The sequence below is a fragment of the Artemia franciscana genome, chromosome 8 (assembly GCF_032884065.1).
Source record: "Artemia franciscana chromosome 8, ASM3288406v1, whole genome shotgun sequence".
Classification (NCBI taxonomy): Eukaryota; Metazoa; Arthropoda; class Branchiopoda; order Anostraca; family Artemiidae; genus Artemia; species Artemia franciscana.
In genome coordinates, this window is record NC_088870.1 from 44184930 (window position 1) to 44201445 (window position 16516).

At 34.3% G+C, this 16516-nt stretch overlaps 1 protein-coding gene across 1 annotated transcript in view; it reads left to right on the forward strand.

Annotated features, from left to right (window-relative positions):
* The window catches only part of LOC136030471 (tyrosine-protein phosphatase corkscrew-like), a 68393-nt gene that overhangs the window by 26447 nt on the left and 25430 nt on the right, over positions 1–16516 (forward strand). Inside the window, exons 5-8 of the mRNA XM_065709477.1 lie at positions 523–699; positions 3444–3591; positions 12708–12800; positions 15333–15463. Of these exons, the coding sequence (XP_065565549.1) occupies positions 523–699; positions 3444–3591; positions 12708–12800; positions 15333–15463 (549 nt within the window). The remainder of the gene's footprint in view (positions 1–522; positions 700–3443; positions 3592–12707; positions 12801–15332; positions 15464–16516) is intronic.

The window sequence follows — 16516 nt, forward strand, 5'->3', positions numbered from 1 at the left end:
GTCTATAGGTTCTTATGAGTATTGAAGGAAAAATTGTCCCGAGCTCATAATTCAAGTTGCGTTGCCCCATTCCCCCTCCTCTATGGAATAAAAAAAGTTGCAGCTCTATCCACCAGCTGTGAGACAAACAGGTTAGATTTACCGAAACCGTAAGCTGGCAAACAATCAGCCATGGAGAAAAACTCCCTCCCCCTCCTCATGTAACCGAATGCTTTATCCATCTGCTTGTGTAAAATAGTTGAATGTCGATATCTGTTCCCGAAACCTAGCTCGTGTTCAAAAAAGAATATATTTTTATGTATTTATTTATTTTATTCAAAGCAGGAGAAAGCCATATTCTCAATAAGTTATATTTTAAATATGGAAAAAACCCAAGGTTGAGCTCGTGGATACTGAGTCTAGTGGGCTAATCGGGCTTGATAGCTTGTTTTATACCTTTGATGTATTTACACAGAAAAATTGAAACAATTGGTTTTTCTCTACTGTAGAGAGACTTAGCAATAATAGTTGGTTCTCTTTCAGGACGGAAAATATGACGTTGGAGGAGGGAATCAGTTTGTTAGCTTGGCGGATCTCATTGAATATTATAAGAAAAATCCGATGGTGGAAACAACAGGAACTGTTGTGCATTTAAAACAACCGTTCAATGCCACAAGGATCACTGCAGCAGGGATTGACATGAGGGTTAGGGAATTACAGGTGCAAATACTATTCTATATAATTTTTGATTCTATGTTTCTTTTCCATGTTTCCTCAGAGGAGGTAGGGGGCTTTGGGGATTCTTCACTCCTTTATGCAGGTATGAGCCAAATTCTGAGGAATTAGGCTACCAGTCTTCTGATGAAGTAATGGTAATATTGGTAAATGACCAAACATACCAGTATGGTGGTAATAATGGTTAATGTCTAGAAGGTAGACAGGTGTTCAATGATATAAGGATAGCCGCCTTTCTCGATCTTTTTGTGCCATTTTATCTCCATTTTCACTCTGCTTATGTTTTACCTAGTTCTTAATATTAAGTTTAATCTGTATGATTTATCTTTTGCTATAATTGCCTGAACATCGGTAGATCTTGGACATAAGTTCTAAATCATTGTATTTATTTTTTGCGGTTGATTGTGTATGGCTAGGCTGTTTGACCTATGTAATTGGATGGATGAGTATGGTTAAGGCCTCTTTCAAGTATTTATATATATTAATTACTAAAGTAGGAAAACAGTCTTCCTTTCTCCTTCTGTATTTTTTTTATTATTATTTATTATATTTTACACATTATTTCATTATATATTATTATTTATTATTTAATTTTTATTATTTATTATCTTTTATAGTTTATATTTTTTGTGTTTGGTTTTTGTTTCTGTGTTTGTGCTGTTGCATTGTGATTTGTTTTTTCACTATACCAAAGAATACTCTGGAAAATTCATGCAATTACATCCATTTTACTTCTACAGATACTTCCACTTTTAGCCTTTTTAAATACATATCGATTAAAAGCTAAGCTTATCAATGAAATTCTGAATGGGTAATCTACCTAATGAAGCTTATTGCTCATTTAAAAAATATTGATTATAAGCATAAACAACAAAGAGAGATAAAACTCCACATAAAAAACCTCAAACGAGACTGCGGCCAGTAGAGAGGAAAGACTAAAATAATAAGGATATTTCGCCTGTATCCAAACAAGGCGTCCTCAGCACAAGATAAAAAGAAAAAACACTAAACTAAAAACGAATAAAACCACCTTCAATAATAATAAATACAATTGTCGCTACTGATCCACGTAGGGAAAAGAAGCTATTAGAGTTACTTCAATGAGAACATCAAAGCAACTGAAGAAAAATTATGAAAATTGAAACTAAGTTAACTATTCTGTGGCGAAATAATCCTCTTGTTAGCTAATATTGAAGCAACTCTTTTTGATCTAGTAGGTAATCTTCTCCCCTGGTGATTGTGTAAAATTTTGATTCCCTTATTGACTATTGGCTCATTTTTCAAAAGACAATCATAAATTGGGTCAATATTTAAATTCCCTGTGTCTCTATTTGTCGAAAGATTAGCAAATATATGTTTTTTTAATTTCTATAGCCTCCCTCGCCCAGTGAGAAAAACCTCTATCATTAGAAATAGCTGTAGCCTCATCACATTGTATAAAATATTCTAGATGAAAGAATGTATGTTCAGCCAGAGCCGAAACAAAAGTTTCAGGAGGCTTTCTTAATTGTAGGGTTTTTTCTATTGAGTTGCGATGCTCAATAAATCTTTCAGTAAATTGTTGGTGAGTTCTACCAATATAAAACTTTCCACAAGAACAAGGAATTTTATACACCCCACTAACTGAATCTTCCTGGGTTAAATCCTTCCCAGAATTAAGAAAACTACCTAATTGTCTCACTGATCGGAAAAAGTATCAATGTTATGTTTACCTAAAATTCGTTTTAGCATCTCCCACAAAGTAGGTACAAAAGGCAAAGAAATGAACCTTTTCGGCATGTTTAGTTCTGTACACTGTGAAACCCCAATAACCCTATTGTTGTGTTTAATGCGTCTATTTTTTATTATTTTATCAATGAATTTAATCGGGTAACTATTACAAAATAAAATAAATATGTCTGGCCAGTTCGGCTTAAGAACTTTCGATTATAAGCATAAGGGGCTTAGAATTAGTGTTCCGACAAGCTTATTTGTGCGCATTTGTGCGTTCTAAACGGGAAATATGCAGAGGTAACAGTGCCCCTCCTGTTGCGACGATCTTTTTCTGTATATATGGCATTCACATGCCTACCGGTACAGATGTGAAAAAGGCGAGACGGTGTATTCTTGTACTTGCCAGGATTTTTTTGGGGTTAGTGGGGGGGGGGGAGTTTTGCAAGTGCTACCGAGTCCTTTGTTTCAACAATTTGAAATAGGGATGTTTCTCTTTTGAAACTAGCAGTGAGTTTCTCATGGATCTGTCTAGTCAGTGACAATTTTTCCTCAATTAAAGCATGTTGATTAGACGTAAAAGGGCCTTGGATTGATGCTTTGACAAAATCATTTCTGAAATTAAATTATGAGTTTCTGGAATGATTTGTAAAAGTGGAAATATAGAAGAACTATTTATTTTCTCAAAACAACTATTTACTAATCAAAAACTAGCAATGAATTTGCTAAATGAAGCTTCTTTTTAAGTTAAATTTTGTCGATTGGTGCATTGACAAGCTTGTCTCTGAAATTAGATTACCTATATATATATATATATATATATATATATATATATATATATATATTATATATATATATATATATATATATATATATATATATATATATATATATATTATATATATTCCAACTAAATTTTATGCATAGTACGTGATTTGTTTTATACGTGGAACATATCCTAAAGGGTTTAATAGCTGGTCTTCTCCACTTGAAATAAATGTTTGGCATTTTTTTTCTAGAAAGAAAATAGTATGTCATCTGGAAAAGGCGGATTTTGGGAAGAGTTTGAGGCTCTTCAGCAGCAGGAATGCAAGCATTTATATTCAAGAAAAGAGGGTATGAAACCTGAAAACCGTCATAAAAATCGATACAAAAATATCCTGCCATGTGAGTTCTTTTTTTCTTTTTTTCTTTGTTTTTAATTTGTGAATTGGAATAATAATAAAAAGACACAGCTACGCACTTCGGTCCCGGTTCCTTCGAAATGCACAAACTTGTATGTAATTTTTCTGTGATTCATGTGTTTTATAGAGATAATGACAAACTCAGCAACCCCGTTGGACAAATTATTGCGCAAAGTTATTGCTGCGTCTGAAGATGCAGTTTTGTAATTATTCGAACTCAAATTATTTATTTTAAACTTTGTGTATTATTTTCTTGAGCAGTTCATATTTTCACCTTCTACTGAGAAATTAGAAGGTATTTGCTTTAAGATTAAAATTGAATTGCTTTAAAATTAAATTTGCTTTAAAATTGAAGTTATTTTTCAAGTAGAGAAATTTGTGCTAGCTCGGTCAGAATGCTGAGCTTGCATCTCTTTAAAGTACATCCCTTCAGATTTTTATGGTTCTATAATTATGACTGATAGACTTTTAAGTACCAAGGACAGTGAAAATTAAACCTGATAGAAGTGGAGCTTAAAAACTATATAAATCTTAAAAAAATTAAAAATTAATATATATATATACACACACACATATATATATATATATATATATATATATATATATATATATATATATATATATATATATATATATATATATATATATATATATATATATATATATATATATATATATATATATATATATATATATATATATATATATATATATATATATATATCACGAAAAGAGATATCACCAATGCAACAGCACAAACACACACACACAAAAAAAAAAAAAAACACACACACAAGGGGAGACAAGAAAGACTGTTTTCCTAAATTAGTGATTATAGACCAGCAATTATAGCACATATAGACAAGCACTTGAATGAGGCCTTAACCCTACTCATCCATACAATCACACAGTTCAAACAGCATAGCCATACACAATCAACCATAAAGAATAATCCATGGACAGACAGTCATGTCGTCAATAAGCATAAGTCGTCATTTACCAAACAATAAAAACAGTAAAGACAAATAATTCAGAGGCAACAACCCAACACAAGGGCTCATCAGGAGAATACACTTGCCTATAGGGTTTCGGCACTTTAAACTCTCTACCCAGTCAAGTGTTGTGCCTACCACAGAATATCTATGGTATCCCCGTGTCAGGTATCACCCCCAAAATACATGCCTATAAAAAAACAACAACAAAAAACCAGCAAATGTAGAACAACCAAGTAACACCAAAACACGCTTATCCTGTTAATATATACCTCTGTTTAGCAGCAGTAGGTAATCTAAATGTGATAAATTTTACCAAATCACAAATATTAACTCTTTGCGAAAAACCTGAATGAACTAAAACAATTATATATATATATATATATATATATATATATATATATATATATATATATATATATATATATATATATATATATATATATATATATATATATATATATATATACGTGTTGCCTTAATTTGAAGGTGTAGTTTTTTGGGGAATCAACAGTTTGAGTTGTTGCGGACCAAAAGCGCTGTCAAGTTTAGCTAATTAAGTTTGCTTTTGTATTGTCGTGACTTAAATGTTGTAATACCTATGGAAATATGATATCACCCTAAAGAGTTTGTCATTTTAAAACAACCCAAAGAAATCTAGAAAATAAGGGTCCACTGCTACTACTAACAACCCACTGCAGCATAAATCTACCTGAGGCCAACAAAGTGGCGGACGTTCCTCCTCCATCCTAATCTATTTAAAGTTTCCCTCTCTACACCCTCCAAGAACTCCTAATTTTCTTTAAATCTTTTCGTAGGACCTTCTCTCGGCCCGTTCGGGGATGGCTTGCTTTTTGTTTAGCCCTAGATGGTTGGCTGAATTTACTAAATTCAGCCAAAAGGACAATATTCAAAATTCAGCCAAAAGGACAAGCCGTGATCCTTGAAAAGGACAATATTTGGCAATGTGTTTCCTTTGTCCTTAGAACGTGTCCTATATATCCCAATTTTGTCTCATTATAGTTTTAGAAAGTAGAATAGTATCAGATTTTTTGTACAGCTCACTATTTGAAATATAATCAGTCGGACGGGTGTCCAAAAGAATTTGTAGACGATTTGCTGTAATAAAACCCAACGAATCCTCCTCCGTCTTTTGAAGTTCCCACGTTTCAGGACCATACTTGACGGACTTGTCTCGCGTTCTTATCTTCGCAGACTTATCTTCCTATTCTTCAAAACTATTTTGATTTTGAAAGAAACTCCTTGGGCTTTGGCTATTCTGCTTTTAACATCTTCACTGCTTTCATCATCTTTATTGATAATGCCACCCAGCTATGTGAGGCTATCCACTTGGTCGGTCTTTCTCATGGCCCAGAATCACCTTTTTCTTGATTTATTGCCTGTCTAAACGACTTAATCTTATTAATGTTAATTTTCAAACCTATTCTTGGACCCTGAGCTCTTAAAACCTCAAAAGAATCATTCTTTTGGCTAACATTTTCATCTGGGATCCTTAAATCATCGGGACCATGTAAGCCTTGGATAGTTCCACTTTCCTATTGGATTTTATGTTCTCCGATAGCCCTTGCCGTTTTCCTTAGGGTATAGTCCATCCAAATGATCCAAATAAACAGGGATAGGACACAACCCTGCTTAACTTCTGATTAATTCGAAACCAGCAACTAACCTTATTTCCTACCGTAATCGCTGTTGTCCCCGTATATAACATTAATCACTTTAATGTATTTATCTGATATACCATAGTAGGATAGGAGTTTCGGTGAAATCAGAGCCTTGAGGTATAAATAGATTTAAGATAGGGCTGGGGCGGATCCAGGATTTTTTTTTTTAAGCGTGGGGCGCGTTATAGGTTGCTCCGACAAATTGGGAACATAGAAATACCAGTAACTTACAGGAACTTCATTAATTATACTTCGCAGATAGTCGAAATTGTTGTAAATTCAATTTAAAATCTGGGGAGGGTTAAAGTCCTAATAAATATATTAGAATTAAAATGATTTGAAAATATTGATACAAAAAATAGTAAGGTATAACAATCTACCCCGCCATTAAAAAGATATAAAGCTGTTCACCATCTATAATAAAACATGATGTTTAGTTTTTTCTGGATAATTTTTAGTCTTTGCACTTCCGACCACTGTAGCAAATTAGTTAAATCTTGTATTTTCAAAAAAGAAAAGAAAAAAGGAGGTCTTCAACTATCTTTTGGAGTCGTGTATTCTTTGTGACTATTTGTATCGGTCAAATCATTTAGGATGGGGTACATAGGAATTAGGAAGGATGGGGTGGATAGAAAGGAAGTAGGATTCATGATGAATAAGGAAGCTGCTAAGTCTTTTTAGACTGGGAAGGTATCAATAAAAGAATACTAGTCGCTCATGTTATGACTCATTTTATGGTATCAGTTATAGTAGCGTTGCATATACCGCCAAGGAGCTGACTGACGGAGATACTAATGACTCAGATGAATTTTACTCACAGTTACAGGAGGAAATAGGAACAATTGAATACTAAACTGGAGAGTTTAAAATTTTACATTGTAGAAGATGGACGGAATAATTTTAGGAAAAAAAATTTTGAAGTTCCTGGTGGTGTCTTAGGGAAGAAAGTTAGGACTATAGACAGGAATATTAGTGAAAAAGCTTTATGTTTAATCGAAAGGAAAAGGGGCTTGTACAAGAATTATCTTAGTGACAGATCATATGAAAACCAATGGAATTTACAGAAAGTGAAGAAAGCATTAAAATATGAACTAAAGAGGTGTGAAGTGGAGACCATGAATAAAATTGTCGAGGATCTGAAGATGCAGCTAGACGGCATAATAGTAAAATATTGTACTGGTATGTTAATATATTGAGAGGCAGTAGTCAATCCAGACTTGTTCCAGCTAAAGATAGGAATGGGGCCACAATCAGTGATAAGGAAAGAGATAAAAGGAGATGGTCAGTACATTTTCAGAATGTGCTAAGCCGAGATAGAGTTGCAGGAAAGATATAGAGGAAAAGGAAAAAGTTTGTAATACCTTGGATGTGAAGGAAGATTTTCGTTTTGTGAGGAAGAATTAGTGACGGTACGAAAAGAATTAAAAAACAATATAGCTCCAGTTGCTGATAGTGTGGTAAGTGATTTTTTTAAATTGGGTGGCCCTGAGGTTAGAAATAAGCTACTGAAGATTATGAATATGATTTTTGAAAAAGGGGAAGTATCTAGCAATTTTAGAAAAACCCTAATTAAATCATTATATAAGAAAGGTGATAAAAGTGAATGTTATCATTATCGAGGCATTAGTTTGGTCTCTGTAGGTAGGAAATGACGTAGTAATATGATACTTTTTAGACTGACAGATGTTGTTGACAAAGTTGTAAGAGAAGAACCATGCAGCTTTAGAAAGGTTAGAGGATGGGTCGACCAACTTTTCACTCTTAGGCTAATAATTGAGAAGTTCCTGAGTTATCAAACACCTTTAGTTCTCAGTTTTATATATTATGAGCAAGCGTTCGATACTGTTTGTTGAAGAGCTTTAGCGAAGGTCCTATCCTTGTAGGGTATATCAGACAAATACATTAAAGTGATTAGTGCTATATGCAAGAATATCGCTGTTGCGGTTAAGGTAGGAAATGAGGTTAGCATTCAGTTTCTTATTGAATCAGGAGCTTAGCAGGGTTGTATTCCATCATCCTTTACGTGGATCATTTTGATGAACTTTGTCGTAAGGAGCGCAGGAAAGGCAATGGGAGAACACGGAATTAACTGGAGAGGAAAAACTCTCCTGGGCTTAGATTATGCTGATGATTTAAGCATTCTAGCATTTAAGCCTTTAATTATCTTTCTATTTCTCTATTATTAGTAAAGACGATGGGAGCAGTGAAGATTTTAAAAAGTAGAAAAGCCAATGCTCACGGTGTTTTTTTCACAGTTAAAATAAGTTTGGAAGAATAGAAAGATAATTCTGCAAACTAAGATTAGAATATTGGAAGCTACATTGATGACAGTGGTCAAATGTAGTTCTGAAGCATGGGCGCTCCAGAAAGCGGATGAAGATTTGCTAGATGTTTTCCAGAGAAGTTGCCTATGGATTGTTCTTGGTAACCAGCAAACTGACCATATTTCAAACAGTAGCCTATACGAATAGTGGTTCTTTTTCGATTTCTTGGGTTGTAATCAGAGAAAGATGAGATGGTTAGGGCATGTTCTTCGGATGAAGGATGACAGATTGCCGAAGATTGTCCTTTTTGTCCAACCGCCTTGGAAGAAAGCAGGTCGTCCGTGGTCAAAAAGGAAAGTAGGTCGTCCGCAGTTGAGGTGGGAGAATATCATAAAGAAAACTTTTATGAAAATGGAAACTTCCTGGGAGAGTACAGAGGGAGGCTTTGAATAGATTGGGAATATGAATAGAATGGTGCGATAAGTTGTTAGTAGTGGTAGTAGTTCAATGCAAATATTTCATTTAATATTTTAGCATTATTTTCATTGCTGTCAGCATTCTCATTTAATATTTAAGCATCGCATCACTGTTTTGTCCAAAAAGGATGAGAATTGACGACATATTGGCTCAATTTTAGATTTCTAAGTTTGAAGATCAGGTGCGGAATCTGAATCTGGAACACATCTAGTGATTAACCTGTCATTGACTCGTCAGAAATTCTGTCGGTCATGTCAAATATAATGTAATCTAGTACTGGAATTTAAACAGCTTTTTCCAATAAAGGAGGACATTGTCTTGGTCGTCTTGTGAGACACTGGGGTAATTTGATCAATAATTTTTTTGCCATTCTCAGAATACAAACAGTCACTTCCATAGCTTCCATAGAATTCTCTGTTCTTTCAAATATAATCTGAAAAACCTCGTCTCATTTTTCTCTTTTTATTTAGAAGCCTTAGGGTTTCGATATTTTTTCTATGGCTGAAGATAAATCTAATATTTCAGTTTGAAGTAATTTGCTTAGGGCAAGAGGTGTGTCAGCCATATCGCTCAAACAGTATACAGTAATAATAAAGTCGCGGGTTAAAATTGCGCACAGCAAGCAATTTGCTTTTGTCGATGAACAACTTTCACGCCATGAAGACACAATAAGCTTCAACTGTTTCAAGCATATCATCTCTGAATCGCAATATTACTTTCGTGACGTTCAACCCAACGAGTTTCGCAGCAACCTTGTACATAATGACCTAAAACATTTTTAAGGACGAAATTTCAGTTTGCCGATGCACTAAGAAACTTGCAACCTCTTTCATAGTATCTACAGCATTCCTGGCATATTGGCTTTTATTACACTTGAAAATCGATAGGCTAAGAGCATGATTTTTTTTAGCAATTTTTATTTTTAGTAATTTTTAGCGTTATTGCCCCTCGCATTTCAAAAATGTTGACACTGCATCCATCGTAGCTTATGTCAACACAGTTGTCAACGGTTAATCCAATGTCTTCCATTAGCTTGAGCACTTGCTTAAAATTTCACCTGTAATGCTTGGTTCATGTTCAGTTATACCCTTATAGTTCTTTTCAAGCAGGTCCATAAATCCAAGAAAGTCTTGTACAATATTGATGTAATAAATATAGCACAGAGGAAGACCAAGCTGTGAGGTATGTGACGCTTCCCTGGTTTTGTCAAATATCACACTAAAAATTTTGCTGCGTGGATTCTTGTTTTTATAGTACTTAAAATTCCTTCATCGCAACATTTTCTCAAGTCATTTGCCGTTGTCTTGCTGATATATGTAGCGTATCTGATGTCTTCCTGGTGTTTTCTTCCGCTGAGTGTCACCACTATCAATTCTAAAGCGTAAATGGGATATGAAAGTACAATCATTTTTTTACGGGATCGTTAGTGGCGTCACGGAGATCGTCGTCTACCATCGTGTCCCCTCAATGAAATATTTTGCCTGCCTTGTAAAAGTATTTTTTTTTTCAAATCGGAATAAGCCTGAATTGCTTTTCTATTTTGAAGTGAGCTATACTTTATTTCCTTTTTTCTCCTCTATCTTTACTAATATGACTCGACGTAGGAAAGACATAATGATTTCCTGTTATCCAGTAGTTGGCAAAAAATTCGTACTTTTTACGGTCGCTAAATTCAGACATGTTCCCAATATATGACCAAATGTCAAGCGATACCGAACTTGCTATATAACTAGAAACTGACTTCTTTGACAAGGTCGATGCAGCAGTCTCAGGAGCAACGTTGGGACGAAGTAGTGAGTTTAAATATTCCTTACTTGAAGTAGTGTTAACATCTAAAAGAGTATCTCCATGTGGACTTCTTTGTCCCTAGAATTCTTTGTCTCCATGTGGACTTCTTTGTCCACAGATATCTTTTTCTCCATGTAGACTTCTTTCTTGGAAAAAATCTCTATTATTTTTATAAAAACAGTTTATATAATAAGGAGAAGGGTAGCTTTGGGGCTTTATAAATTGAAGAAATTATAAATTGGTCAATGCAAATTATGAAATTTCCCCGAGGAGGGGATTGCTCATCACAGCTGCATGATCACAAGGGCGTATTATTAAGAATTATCTATAAACCAAAAAGAAAACGATGGGGGGGGGGATCAATCGGTCCAACTCCAAATTCCGCACTACCTTTATGGGGGGATTCCCCACTTGGATTCGCCACTGAGATGGGTCTAGGTTGACAAAGCATGTTTTGTGTTGATGTCATTGGACTTTGAGATCTAAATTTAAGAAAATTTGAATTTCAGGTAATATGCTGCAAGTATAACTACAGACATTACATCGCAAAAACTTATTTTCGGTGATTCAGCTGTGGCCAGGTGAAACGAAAGACACGAAGCCGAGCTGGCTAGCCATGACAAAAACAAAGAGAGAAATTTCTCCAGATGAAGGAAACAAATGGGCAAAGGCCAGTAGAGGGAAAATACCAAATAAAACGACGCGGATATTTTGCCTGTTTATTTTTTTTCAATTTTTGTTTTTCTTTTAAAATCAAAACTATTGTGGGGCTCAATCACAGTAGACTCAATTGTATGTTCTTTTTTTATTTCTTGGTTTTAGGTTTTATTTAATTTTGGGTTTTAGATTTTTTAGATTTAATCTTTGTTTTTAGCATTGAAGACGCCTTATTTATACAGGCGAATCATCCGCATTGTTTTAGTTTGTCTTTTCCTTCTACTGGCTGTAGTCCCCATGGTTTCCTTCATCTCGAGATTTTTTTTTCTCCCTCTCTGTTTTTACCAAGCGAAACATAGGATGTCCTCAAATGGGGTGGGAAGAGGTCTTAGGGAAAGATTTAAAAGCAATTGGTGCTCATTGGTAGGAAGTGTAGATTGGCGCTCATGTACCTTTGTTGGTTTAATGTGGTTTGGGGTTTGGAGGACATGTCAGTAATAGTACTTGTAGTAATGAACAAAAATAGGCTATATGGGTCATTCTGAGCCTCGTTGCCGTCTCTTGAAAGTTGAACAATGATTAACGTGAACATTAAATATCGGTGGATTAACGAGCGAACGCTAAATTACGTTAGATGTCGTAAAAGCTCCTCTGCTTTTACGACATCTTCTGCATGAACATATTTAATTAAAATTTTGAACTAGTTCTTTGTCTTTTATACTGTTTTCATCCGCTTGACGGATTTGAGCAAGTTTTAAAGAATTAAGTTGCATTGTTTATTGTGAAAGAAAATAAATTATAATTTAGAGTTATTATTTCTCGAACCAAGAATCGTATTCAGTGTGAAAATTAATGAAACAATTCAATTATATTAAGTTGATTTTTTTTAGGAGGGGGGAGTAGTTTTTGAGGCGGAGGGCTGTGGTTGCAGTTGTATGTATAATTCGTGAAGCATGATTTATTAGCTTCATAGTTGATTTTTTCTTTTTTTTTTTCATTTTCTTGGACGATTCGTAGAATCCATGGTAATTCATAGGGTTGGTGACGCTTGGGGCAATGTTAAACTTGGTGCCCCTCCACTTCAAAAGTTTTATGTGAACTAGCACTTGAGTAACGGAATAATCTTACAAAAGAGTCTTGTCTACATTGCCTCCAGCCCCGGCACCTTGGTCTGCTTATCCCGGTTACCCCCCACCCCCTTAAAGGAGCCTTATTGAATCACATATATTCTCTTTTCAGTTGACCACACCCGTGTTGTTTTGACTGAAGTTTCTAATGAGCTTGGGGCTGACTATATAAATGCCAATTATATTCGATTCGAAGACGATGTTGGTAAGGCTGTTATTTTTCTCTGTTTTACTTCTATTTACCTTCTGAATTGTCGCTATGACTTCTTAATAGATTCTGAAACTTAAAATATCAAACGCATAGCTATTTATGTGTGACAACACACCAAAACAGTGTGTTGTAAGTGTTCTGATTCTGTAACAGAAAGTAACTACTGTCAGTCCTACTACATTCCATCTTAAAAGAGACCCGATGTATCAAGCATGGCCTCATGTGTGTCAATCCCCCGCTGATGGTGCCAAATCAGGGAGATGGGCATTTATTGCTCCTAGATTTTTTGGTCTTTATTCCTGGATTTTGTGCAACACTGATTTGTGTATTTTCATTGAAAAATTTGGAAGCAAATAGAATCCCCCCTCCTCCTTGATTTTGAATTATACATTTTGACCCCTCACCTACTCCTGAATATCGTTGTGAATTGGTGTCACTGGTAGGGCTTCTAGATTACATCTGCAAAATTCTGGTAGTCCCAAAATTGTTTAATAAAATATGAAAACAAATAAAATTAACTGTACCATTTAAATTTGCATGCAAAATAATGTTTTATAAAAGAATGTCACAAAATACATGTTATAAATTTCAAGTAGCTCCCCCCCCCCCCCTCTTCCATTTTTGAATGGTTGGAATTGAATCTTAGCAAAATTTAGTTAAAATTAATAGTTCTTTATCATTAACAATAAGATGAAGTTACCATTTTAAGTTCGCTATTGTGCTTATATCAGGAATATTTTATAGCTCTTTGTAATATTTTGTATAATTGATTGTAAATCATCTTTGAAGTTTCTAAATCGGAAAATCCGTGATTTTGGAGTTATAAGTAAGTCAGTAAGATATTAAAAGAATGTCACAAAATACAGTGACAGAGTGAAACTACCGTCTTTATCCCCGTAAAATCCTTAGAAACTAGCTGTGAAGCCTGTTAGACGCAAAATTTGTAGTGGCCTTGACCCCTCCCCATCCCCCTCCTCTAGGGAAATCGGAATGGAAGTTTCAACACAATCCTCCAGTCGTGAGAAAACATTGCAAATTCTCCAAAACGATAGCTTCGGAAGCACTAATTTATGAATAAAAAAGACCCCCCCCCCCCGCTATTCAAATTCCTTATACATCTGCACGGGTGAAATATTCTGAAATCGATTTTTCCTCCCTAGACGTAAATTTCGGCCAAAAGGGAATATGTTTTCAATATTTATTTTCAAACGGAAAAGGCCTACTATTGGGTTCGAACCCGTGACCCCGAGATCAAGAGTACGAAATTCTGCTATCTAAGCTAGTCGGGCTTGTTATTCAAGTTTGTGCCTTTAGTAATTTGTACAAATAAACAAGTTTCGACTAACAGATCTTCCCTAGATTTACAGGCATTTATCAATCATAGCTTTAAAAATTGCTCCCTTTTTAATGTGCAATTGCTCCCTATTTTTAGAGCTCGTTTTTTGTTTGAAACCTCTGTTCGTTCTGAGTTTTATTTATTTATTGATAGTGATTTGTGGTAGTTTTACGCTTAAAAGTTTTTAACTTTATTTCTGCTCAATTGTGGCTTAATGGAGCTCTTTACTTTTCTTTGAAAACCTTGTTTTGTGGAAAAAGTTTTTAAATTAATTTATGGTTTTTTTTACATTTTTTTTTTTTCATTGAAAAAATAATATTTACAGCTTTGTAGTTTTTTTGTTTTTTTTAAATAAAAATCCATAGTATGGGCTGCTATTTGTATGTAGGAGAAATTTTTAATCCTGACACAAACAATATTTTTCAATTTAATTTTATAACTCTCTAAGTTGACCTGAAAAATAAAATGATTCTCAAAAAATTCTCTCTATGCTCTTTGACAATCTGAATTCACTTACACTCTTTATTTATTTAAAATGTAAGAGAAGAAGTAGTAATAGTTGTATCCCCAAAAGTTTCAACTTAATACCCCAGTTATTCTGGGGTAAAAATGTTTTTCTAATTTTTATTAGAAAATCAAAAGAAAAAATTTGTTCAAATCAAAATTTGAACAAAATTGTGCCTAATGAATAGGGTATTAAGATTGATATAATAAGGATTGAGATAATTTTTCAGTGCATACGTGACTGACGAAAACGTGCATGTGGGGCATTTAGCCTCCCTAGATTTTGAAAAATACCGTTGTTTTGGTACCCACAATGAAGTATTCTTTTTTTGTATTTCCATTGTAAAAATTGAGAAAGCACAAAAGGGCTCATTCATATATACAATCATAAGGCAAAGAATTGATATTTTTTACTGTCAGGTGTCTTGGAATGCAAATAACTTAAGTATAATAAGTACTTAAATTTAATAAATATAATATAATAGATATAACATAATAGATATTTAATTATAACTGTCCTTTGGAATGGCTTCCTTGGAATAGTCTAGCTGTAAAGACTAGCCGCATATCATCATGTGAGTGGCGGCGCCATCAATCATTTATTAAGAACTAAAACGGGTTTGTTCAGTATTTAGTATCCAAATTTTGTATATTTGACCTTTGACTTACCAGTTTCTTTGTTTTAGATAGGAACAGCTGTGGGTACATTGCTACTCAGGGATGTTTACCTGGTTCTATAAACGATTTTTGGCATATGGCATGGCAAGAGAATTCTCGAGTAATTGTAATGACGACCAAAGAGGTCGAACGGGGAAAGGTGACTTGGCTTCTTTTCTTGTTTCATTTTCTTGTGTTTTATTGCAACAACTTTTAGGTACAATACTAGTGTACATAGTTGAATATAGGTCCAACATTTTGAGGGAGGAGTGGGATTCTCACCCATCTTCCCCTGTGTATGTGGAGGTTATTGCATGATTTATCTGCCTATTCCATGTATAGATATATATTCCTATATCTCTATATATAGATTACAGTCGTCTTTTTTTCAATAAGAAAAACTATATTCTTTATAATAATATACTAAAAGAGACAAAATAGGAACAAAAGGAAACGTAAATATTAGGGAAACGTCCATATAGCATATCTATAAAATACTTTTCAAAGTATATATGTTAAGTATTATCTAAAGAAACCAATGTCACTGCATATTCTTTTGTGGGGAGAGGCATGAGGGGATCCACGGATTGGTCCAAAAGAAACATACCCTCCTTTGAAAAATGTAGAATTGATGGTAACACCCGTTTTATTCAAATCTCCAAGTTATAGTTCTTTGACTCACTCCCTCTTTTAATTGCTGGACCTCTATGCGCATATGATTGTTTACCCCCGTAAACAATCGTAAACGTATTGTTTATCCGCATATTATATTGTTTATCGTATGGACTAAGTGAATAAGTTTGGCTTATGCGACCGTTTTCAATAATTGACAATTTTGTAATTACCTTTTTGGGGACTAGTTTCTGATAATTATAGAAATGTGGTCTTTTTTAGCGATAAAAAGAATATCAAGGCCTCAGGTTGATTGCCAAGAAGCACGATTGTATGTCTGGCAATATTTGAATGGTAACATTTGTCCTTTCCTATAGCTGAATTGTTAAAAGTGAGTGAAGAATTCTGATGCACTTCTCCTTTATCCGTCTTTAATCGTAAGAAGCAGGGAAAGGTTAATGCAAGTAATTCGTTACGTAGAGTAGACAAGTCCAACAGTTCGTGATAACGAACTATAAGTAAGGAGCGACCAGGCTCAATAGTAACCGAGACTCTAAAAAACGGAATTTTGATACCAATAGATACATGAAAAGATTTTGAT